Source organism: Camellia sinensis, chromosome 3 (assembly GCF_055761805.1).
Source record: "Camellia sinensis isolate YWXY chromosome 3, ASM5576180v1, whole genome shotgun sequence".
Classification (NCBI taxonomy): domain Eukaryota; kingdom Viridiplantae; phylum Streptophyta; class Magnoliopsida; order Ericales; family Theaceae; genus Camellia; species Camellia sinensis.
Window position 1 is genome coordinate 7,869,045 of NC_138963.1, and position 10,163 is coordinate 7,879,207.

The 10,163-nt window shown below is 32.5% G+C and overlaps 1 protein-coding gene and 1 long non-coding RNA gene across 2 annotated transcripts; one reads left to right on the forward strand and one right to left on the reverse strand.

Annotated features, from left to right (window-relative positions):
• Positions 1-3,297: 3,297 nt before the first annotated feature.
• LOC114278954 (D-mannose binding lectin protein with Apple-like carbohydrate-binding domain-containing protein) lies at positions 3,298-5,960 on the reverse strand. The gene is made up of 2 exons (XM_028221109.2): positions 5,375-5,960; positions 3,298-4,678 (listed from the first exon to the last, which is right to left on the reverse strand). Exons 1-2 carry the CDS (start codon positions 5,756-5,758, stop codon positions 3,692-3,694), a joined length of 1,371 nt encoding a protein of 456 aa, XP_028076910.1. The 5' UTR covers positions 5,759-5,960; the 3' UTR covers positions 3,298-3,691.
• LOC114278955 (uncharacterized) lies at positions 4,127-4,890 on the forward strand. The gene is made up of 2 exons (XR_003635123.2): positions 4,127-4,266; positions 4,432-4,890. It is a non-coding gene; the product is annotated as an uncharacterized LOC114278955 (long non-coding RNA).
• Positions 5,961-10,163: the final 4,203 nt, after the last annotated feature.

Here is a 10,163-nt window from a genome sequence, read left to right on the forward strand (position 1 = left end):
TCATGCCTCTACCAAAAAAATGAATGCTTCTCCCACTCTTCACATGAAGTCCTCAGGTGACCTTTGCCCTGATAAGATGGCATATGAAATTGTCGACTACCAATACAAAACTCTTAAAACAAACTTTCCTTACACTATTTTGGAATTTCGAATCACAATTAAAAATTGATATATCTAATCAAAATCAGTGAGACATAAAATATAAACAAACAAACAAACAAACAAAAAGGCACACAATAACACAAATTTACTTAGTTCACCTATAATAGGACATATGTTTACCGTTATAGTTTTATTATGATTTGAAAATAGTTACAATACAACACGGAGATGTGATATTTCAATTATAAATACACAATATTAGGATAGCTGGGCAGAAATATAAAATATCAACAATATTCTTATTTCAAAATATTTGTGATGGAGTGATTAGTATTAAATATTTATCAAGTTCTACACTATCTAACAATCACAAGTTTCTAACCAAGTAAAATTCTAATCTCAATTATCTCATTATTACCTCGAGTAAATAAAATCTTTTATCTTTCACATTAAAAAAAAAAAAAAAAAAAGGTGGTCTAATATATTCTTTAAGGCTGCTAACATATACAAGGAAAATGCCTTTTGTATGACCCACATTCCTATGCACAATAACAACAAAATGGTTATTGTATAGGGACAATCACATCCAGTGATGTCAAGAAAAATATATATATATATATATATAAATTTATAAAAAATTATAATTTTAATTATAAATATTTGTAAAAAAAAATATTTTTGTAACTATTTTTTTAACACACAACTAACGTGCTATTTTTTTAACTATGATATTTTCCCTGTATATATCACAGTATGTCCTATGTGATATATGACTTATAATAACTATAAATGATACTATTTATTTACATTGATAATCGATACATAATTGTCCTTCTATTACAAAAAAAAAAAAAAAAAAAAAAATTAAAATTAAAATAACAATAACAATTAAAATTTGTACTAATCTGTCAGTCATCACTTTTGTCCACCCATTTTCCTGATTGAGTCAAGCACCCAAAGATATAAAATAAAATAAAATAAAATGAGCAAATAAGATACAATTAGAGAGGGTGTCTAATCATATGATTTAGGTAGTACAACTTTGGAAATTAATGTCTCTCAGGACAACACGTAATTATTTCCCAAACATATGACTGACATGAGAGAGAGAGAGAGAGAGAGAGAGTCACTCCTCTTATATAAAGAAAGATTTATTTTTAATAGAGTCTATTCACAAGCTAATTAAGCCCTAAACAAAATTATGATACTCTTGTATGGTTGGTTCAAACACATCATATGCATAGACATAAATTGATTCAATTTTGTCACTTAACAAACAAAAAAATGATGGAAAGACCAAAAAAATATCAATCATTTTTATTTTTTTATTTTTGGTGACAAAGGTGTTGTCATTTTTATTTTTTAAATGGAAAGAAAATAAATAATAAAATGATGACTTTAAATTTGAAGTTGATGTTGGGCTTGGATGAAACAATGCGGTGGGCCTAACATAACATTATTTAATCCAAGCCGGACAATTTAACCTATTTTAACTTGAAACTTGGCGTACAAATCTTCTTTTTAAAATTCTCATAAAGTGAAATTAAGAACATTATTGTTGCAAGAAGACTAAAAAGCAAATTGTAGTGTTCTCACGTATATGCTGTAACATGATAAAGTACATTCACATGCAAATAAGTGAATTCTATTTTGTTTTTGCGTACTCGCATGCACACAGAGCTTGCAGGAGAGACAACACAACGTGTGTGTGCTGTAGTCACACGTACACAAACAGAGAGGGAAAGAAAAGATCATCGACCGGGGGGAATTTTCAGGATAGAACTCTTTAAGTTGAGTTAAAAAAATAAAAATAAAAATAAAAATAAAAATAAAAAAGAACCGTAGATGATTCACTATGTCCATATATTTTGCAAGGAGCTGAAATTAGAAGGGTTTCAATTGCATGTGTTTGTTTGATGAACATTGTTGAAGTGGCTAGTACAAATTTTATGGTTTGTCTTTGTAGACTTTGGTTTGGATTTTAATTTTCAAAAACCAAAATAGATCTCCATGGAATGAGTGAAGGAACAGAAATTTGGGCTATGTAAATAAATGGAATAGTTAATGTTTGGGCTAACCCATGAGAAAGTTTTGGGTTATATGAGAACAGAGTGGGCCTTCAATATTTTTAAATTGGTGTACGAGGATCAAAATTTCTCCAAGTAACAGTTCAATGGGGTGAGCAGTGGATATATCGATCCATCCAAATTGACCGAATTGAACTAATCCACCGCATTTTGGACCGATGCATGATGATGAACGAACGGTTGCGAATTAATTTTTTTCAATCCGCCTAGTTTTGAACAGATGACAGATTTGAGGTTCATTTAACCGAAACCGAACCGCCAAACCGCCAGCACTCCAAATAATTTGTAACACTGTATTTTTAATTTGTTTAAATATTCTGTCGGTGTTTTCAATTGAAAAAAAGTTTAAATATTTTGTTGAATATATTCTGTTGAAAAAAGTTTTCAACTTGAATATATTTTTTGAATTGAAAAAAATAAATGTATTATTTATTTATATTTTTTTTATTTTTAAATCTAACTCTAAAAATAATAAATAAAAAAGATGATATATGCTGATTAGTTTTTGTTTTTAAAAACAAATATAGGTGTAACAATAAAAAGGCATACAATCTCTACTACTGGTATTGATGGTTTGAATTGTTTTTATATTTTAAGAACCACATATTGTTATACTTTATATGGATGAGACATACTGTGATTGTAATATGTGGATAAGATATACAGTGATTATAATATTTTAAAATTTTAAACTTTCTATTCTTTGGATGAGACATGTAATGATTGTAATATTTTTTTAAGCCATTGACTGTAATACTTTTTTTTTTTTTTTTGAGGAAGTGCACAAATTGAATTATGTTGAAAATTTATAAAATTTTAAACTGTTAAACCGATTCGTATCCATCCGTCAATCCGCTCAATCCACATTTGCCGGATTGGCGAACGGATGCGGATTGATTTTCTCCAATCTGCTAATCTGGCGGACGGATAACGGATTGAAGGTTTCGTGACTACAACCGACCCGCGCCCAAGAACATAGAATAATGCTTTTTTGTAAGTGAAATTTATAAATTAAAAAATAAAAATAGAAGTAATCAATGGAATGAGCTTACCTCGGGTTTTTTTTTTTTTTTGGGTCCAAATACTGATAAAAACTTACTTGACAGAATGTATAATTTGTCACTGTTGTGACATGTCAGTGGTTTTCTTTTTCTTTTTATTCTCTGATTCTTCCTTCTTTTTCCAATATTACATCATTCCCTTGTGCCCAAATTCCTTCAAAGGCAGGTAACTTCCCAAGGACCGCATTGACAAAAACAAAACAAAAAACAAATAAATTGAACCTGGGGTCCTCACTTTTGACGCATCCGCCACATTCTTGGCCTACTCTCCTAACTCTACAATCAAACTGCACAAAGATGATTCTTGGCTGATAATTCATGTCCCTTTATGGGCCTCAGATTTTCTCTTTTCTAAAAATAATTGATGCAAATTTTCTATTCCACTCAAAAAAATTGTATATTGATCTACAATTCTCACAAGAAACAATGAATCATATAAGGTCATGTACTATTGTTGTCATCCCCTAAGTTCTTTCTTCTCTGAATCACATAGTACCCAGTCCCTCCCAAAACAAGCGCGATGATCAATCCATCAGCCACTCCTACAATCACAAAAACCCATTTTTTCAAACCAGAACTCTTCCCATGATTCCCACTCGTTCCCTTCGGCACCTTAACCATGTAACTCAACCCGCTCCCCCACGCAACCTGTTTCACCCCACGAACAATTCCATACAGAAAACAATCTCCCAATTTTGAATACAATGCAGCAACACATTTACAATCATCCAAACACAAATTTGCACACACTTCTTTGCTAACATACTTAGCCTTTTCTGGTGTACCCTTAAGTACACTAGTAACACCTTGTAACTCAACCATTTCAACTTGATTTTTGCTACAAAACCCGACAGAACTTCCATTGCTGCAACCAGAGTTGAACCCATCTCTTGTTATGAATCGCATGCACGAACACACATCGGATAAGGTACATATACCATAAGGTTTACATGCTAGTGGAAGATCACAAGTGCTGTTCAGTGCTTGAAATGAGGCCTTAAAATTACCCGTGTCAGGTGAGTAGTAGTAAAGCCCCAAATTGCCTGTTTCGTTCCCCAATGCCAGAAACCGCAATGGCTCAAGCCTGCCTGAAGGAATCTGGGTGATTTTTGTGTACTTGTCGCCGAATAACTCTAATCCTTTATTACCCACTTTGATAAATGTGATGTTTTGGTTGTCAGGAGGCTTGAATTCCCAATAGGCATACTTCAATTTGCCAGAGTTCAAGTAGAGCGCGATCTTATCGTTCTGGATTTCAAAGGAAAATGATGAATTGCTTGAGTTGGAGGGGAAAGAAGTCAAGCGAGTCGCAACGTTCAATCTCTGTCCCCAAAGCATTATGTTTGTTGGGAAATTGAAACTCTGCCATTTGATCATGTTGAGATCATCTACTAACACTAGATTGCCAGTTCTTAGCAAGTTCAGTCTCTGCAGAAATACAGGTTCAATAGCAGAAACATTAGTGGCCTAATGTTTGCATTAGTTTGGAAACAGAAACATTTTGGAAACTACGTTTCAGAAAAACGTAAAGAAAATGAAGGGAAAAAAATGAAATTGTTTGGAAATAAAAACTAAAACATATCTAAATGTTGATACATTCGAAATAATTGAATAATTAAACGTGTGTTGAGGTTTATGAATATTAGAAGTTCATTAACAAAATGTTTATAGGCTTTGTTGGGAAAGAGGTTTGCCAATGTCAGAAAAAACATTTACATAGCACAAAATTCTAGTATTAAAAAAAACAAACAAACAAACAAAGACTCAATCATGCTTGTTTTTACCGTCCCCTCTCTATTTTTTCTGTTTTTTTTTTCTATTAAATTCAGTACTTTTCTTTAATATCAGATTTTATTTTTTATTTTTATTTTTTTCCCTGATAAAACAGAGACCAATAGAAATGAACATTGTTAAATATTCTTAATCAGTGTCGAAACAAGTCACTGTTATGTTTTGTAGAGTTTCAGTCCGTTTGATTATGTTTTAGTAGAAACATTGAAATTTTAGTATTCCACAAACGTCTCGTTTCAATTTCTTAAAAAACAAAAATGTTTCAATCGTTTCAATAAACATAAAAACAAAACGAAATATTGATCCTCGCTAATACTTCCAAATAAAATTTACCTGCACACCTTGTCCAGAAGTCCCACTTCGCCATCCAACTTGCTCCTTCTGACCTTTCAACTGCAGATCTCCGCCCTGCGTCAGCTCGACTACACATTTCTCTGTCGCGTAAAATCGCGACAAATGGCCAGAACTCCACACCCTCACATCCCCAAGCAAAACATCAATGGAACATGAGTACTTTTCCTCCACAGCTTCAACATTTAATGCAACTTTAAATTTTGGTGCCATTTGGTCAGTCTCCATTATAAAAGCTCTTCCAATGAAACCCAAGCTATATTCCATAGGGACGGCAAGGGTGACCCTATAGCCAATGTTGATATCAGAGTTGGAGTGGCCATGTGTCAAGAAATGAATGAAAAGAATGAACAAACAGAGTTTCATGAGTCAGTTTTAGTATGTAAGATCTTCATCTTTGATGACTATATCTCAGCTTTGCTGACTTTTAGGGAGGTGGGTAAAGACCCTCATTAGGTTTTCAGGTGAGAATCAATGAAAGAGAGTGGTGGGAAAGGTTGGCATGAGTCATGACTAATGAATACAGTGAGTGTTAAAACATTGTTTAGTAATTAGTGTCAACCCCCCACTCCTAAAAAGTGACTTCACCTTTTTGTTTTGCTAATCTGGTATGGGGTCAATATGTGGTGTGCCCACAATTAATGTGGTTATGTGTCCTCTTGTCTCAAAATATTTATAATTATTAGATATATTTTTAGATTTTTAAAATTTTTATAATTGTAAATATTTTGAGATAAAAAAATAAAAGTATTTAGATATCTCCAATGGTAATAGGCATTTTACCTATCTAAATATTACTATAAAGTATATATTTTATTTTGCCTATCGACTGTTTTATGTTTTTACTCCAACCATGCTCTTTATTTTAGCTATTTATCTAAATATTATTAATTTTATAGAATGCCACGTCAACAACAAAGATGGAGGGAAATGATCCTAGTGATTGAATACATTTTGCCTAGCATTGAAGGCTAGCTACATGTAGCTAGTGAATATGAGTTGAGGCAAAATGCCTAATCATATGCCTAGTGCATTGGAATTGAAAAAAGTGAATCACACTAGGCATTTTAACTAACAAGTATTATATGCCTAGTGCATTGGAGATGCTCTTAGATTACAATACTTTGTTATCAAAATATTGTATTATAATCCAATCTTATTGAATTGAGAGAGACAACATTTTATTGTAATTTGATCATATTAAGTGATAACTTTGACCACATTGAATGTGCAAATTAAATTGCAAACATTAAATAGCAAGAAAAATCAATCACAAGTAAGAAAAATGAAAAATATTAGGGATTTCAAATGTTTTATCAAATGTTCTATCAAACGTCTCACGTGGACGTGAGACCCTACATGTGAGTCTCACACTCATATAAGACATTTTGTAGAACATTTGATAAAATATTTAGAGTTTTTAACATTACTAAAAAAAAATACAACACACAAATGTACATAGTTTGACAATATTGCTTACATTCATAACTCACACCAATGCTATTATATTGAAAAGAAGGGAAAGTTCTTCGCAGAAAAGAGGGGAAAGTACAAATAGACTAGCTATGCAAACAGCAATATGTATGCTAGGATTTATGGTATAGCATCTATGCTCATATAATTCTTGGATCAAAAGGATTGGCAAGGCAAGGCAAGGCAAGGGCAAAATATGGGTTGAACTTAGAATCGCATGAAATTTGATTGGTTGAAGAAAAACGTGATTTTAAAGAGGATTCATATTTTATGGACCACTGCGAATTTTGGGCAAATTCAATTGTTTAGGTAGTCAATTTTGCGAACTTGCCGTTTTTTGAAATATTTGAAACTTCAATTACTCCTAGTATAGGCCTTAGAATCCGATTCCGAAAAATCTACCATGATCGTGGAAGCATATATTAGTAGTTTCTTTATTTTATTACAATACTTCAATTTTGGGTAATTTTCGTTATATTTTCTTATTTCCGTATTGCATTATGATTTTTGCCAATTCCGGTTGTTTCCTAGTTAAGTTAGGTTTGTATTTTGCTTATAAACAATAGATGTAAGCCTTAAAGCTCTTCAGTTTTAAGAATTAATATATTTTGAGTGTTATACTCTTTTGTTCCAATTTTTTATATTCTTTGTAAATCAACCATTGTTGAGTCTTTATTCTCAATATTCTTTGTGAATCAATGAGTTTAGAGAAGAATCTCACTTCCGATATTCTTGTTAAATCAACAAGTTTTAAAATTATTACTATTTTTCACACCACATCAGTTTAGTATTCAAAAAAAACAGTTCGCCTCACAACAACCTCCAAACTCCTTCCAAGTCACATAATGAGATGTACATTACTAATCAAACTTCACAAACTCCTCAAACAATTGAGAGGGTGTATAGCACATAGTTTGTATGTAGTTGTGGGGTTGAAGGTTATACATTACGGACATAGGTTGTGTTATTTAATATATTTATATATATATATATATAATGCTACTTTTGGAGTTAGTTAAGTGTGAGGAAGTGGTGGGGACAATTAATTAAGGTCAGCTGCAAGTATCAGTGGCTGTAATTAGTATTGTTATTTAAATAAGCAGCACGGGGAGGGGCAGGTGGTAATGGATTCTGAGTGGGGGACCCATTCCCTCTAATTTTGGTTGGGATGGGATATGATATGATCACTTTGAGTGCTTCTTTTGGGTGAGAAGGTGGTGCATGGTGGGTCATGCACCCTTTTGAATCCTTGAAAGTTGAAAGTGGGGGGATGTGTGATGACATTTTCACAAAGCCATTTTGTATTATCACAGCCTCTGCTGACACTTGTCTCACGCTCTAATGACGTGTAATATCTCATGTCAGCCCCCAAAAAAATTATTTTGAAAAGAAAAAAAAATTATATGTAAAATTAAGTTCGAGAATTGATATTACTTACCAATCCTCAACATTTCAGTGTGTTTCAGGACATCCCAAGTCCTAGGATGCTTCAGGTACTATCCATGAGGAGTACATGTTCAGTCCCACCCAATAGGCCCATTTAGCCAAAACTGATTTTGACCCGTAAAAAAACAGAAAAATTGCGATGAGGCCCGATGAGCCCATTTGTCAAGACTTTCATGAGATTTCTAGAATGGGATCTTTGGAAGTTTTCTGAGTTTGAGTCGAAACAGGCTTGACAAATGGGCCCATTAGGCCTTATTGGACCTACAATTGTTTCGGCTGCCATGTACTTTTCTGCTGTGTGCACTACATCAAAAGGCTAGGGGCATTTTGTTCATTGCAACTTGAGGCCTCACAAATCTTTGTTACCTACATACAAATTTGGATAGAAATATCTCCCTTTTCCTACTAAAATACACAATCTTCACCAAAAAACTCATCCCGAGTAACTCGGTTGGTGCTCGAAAAACAGGTTATGCAAAGTTAAGAACAGAATGAAATGGAGAGAGAGCTGAGCAATACACTTCAATCTTGGGAGTTAATTCTTGTTTTTTTGATGATTGAAATTGTTTCTCAAAACATACTACTAAATTTCTTTTTAAAAATAAGAAGATTTCAAGCTTAAAGTACAGTAACAGCATAGTTGAGCCATTCGATTTCACCGGTACATCTAAATGCTTCTTGTTTGCAGCCTCTTTTACTGTCATATTGCAGTACTTCTAATGTATGATGATAACAATTAAGAATTAACCAACTTGTGATACATTGTAAATTCACTTGATATTATGCAAGAAATTAATTTAAATCACAGAATCAAATGATATGAGAAATAAATTCAACAATACAGGCAGAACCAATGCAAAATCAAAGATAAGGAACTGCTTTATGTCAGGACTCAATTATGTGACCCCCCACACAAATATCACAATATTTGAAAACTGACCCCTAACAAATTTCAATCATTCCTTATCACCTCAAGGCATAGTGATTCTGAAAACACATTCTGAAATTTTTTATTTCCATTTTGTCTTTTCCCATTTTTTTTTGGTTATGAACCCATTCTCTGGTCCTTGCGGGTTCTTATATTTTATTATTGGTTATAGATTGGGAGTACTCTGATCAGGGTTTCAAATGTAGGCTGTATCGGGATTTAGGATTTCCGATACCAATATATTGCCATGCTATATTATTTAAACCTTCTAAAAATATTTAAATTGCACATAATGCAATTATAGAACCGAACACATTTCTCTCACATGAGATGAAATTCATTAAATATATAGGTCTCCTCTTATATAAAAGAATTATATCCGATTCTATGATCAAATTCTATACCCAAGAAAATTTAAGCCTTTGATTGGAGAGTTTTAATGGCATGCTAAATGGTGTAGTGCATAGTCACAACATCTATATATATAATGTTATAAAAATGTCTGGATAAGAAGGCATGGGAAGAAACTCAGAAGATTCAAGCCACGTATGGTTTGCATCAATAAAATCAAGCAACAAAGATGACATTTCATCTACTTTCATATTTTATATGTATGCGTTATCACATTGAAGGTAGGCCACTGATCTGATGCTCATTTTTTAGGGATCGTGAAACTTTGTCCCAAAAACTATCTTCAAATGAAATGAATAGTATAGATTTGAAAGTGGGATGTGTTCTATATCTAAAATAATTATGGTTGTTAGATGCTCATTTTTTAATAATTTTTTTTGGGTATGTTGTATTATTATTCTAAACGTTATGTCATTGAAGATTAAATAGACTTATTTTGGGAAGTGATTTTTTTTGGTAGTTTATTTACTTATTTATTTTGAAAAAATGTGTAAAAAAAGTAAAGAAGTGATA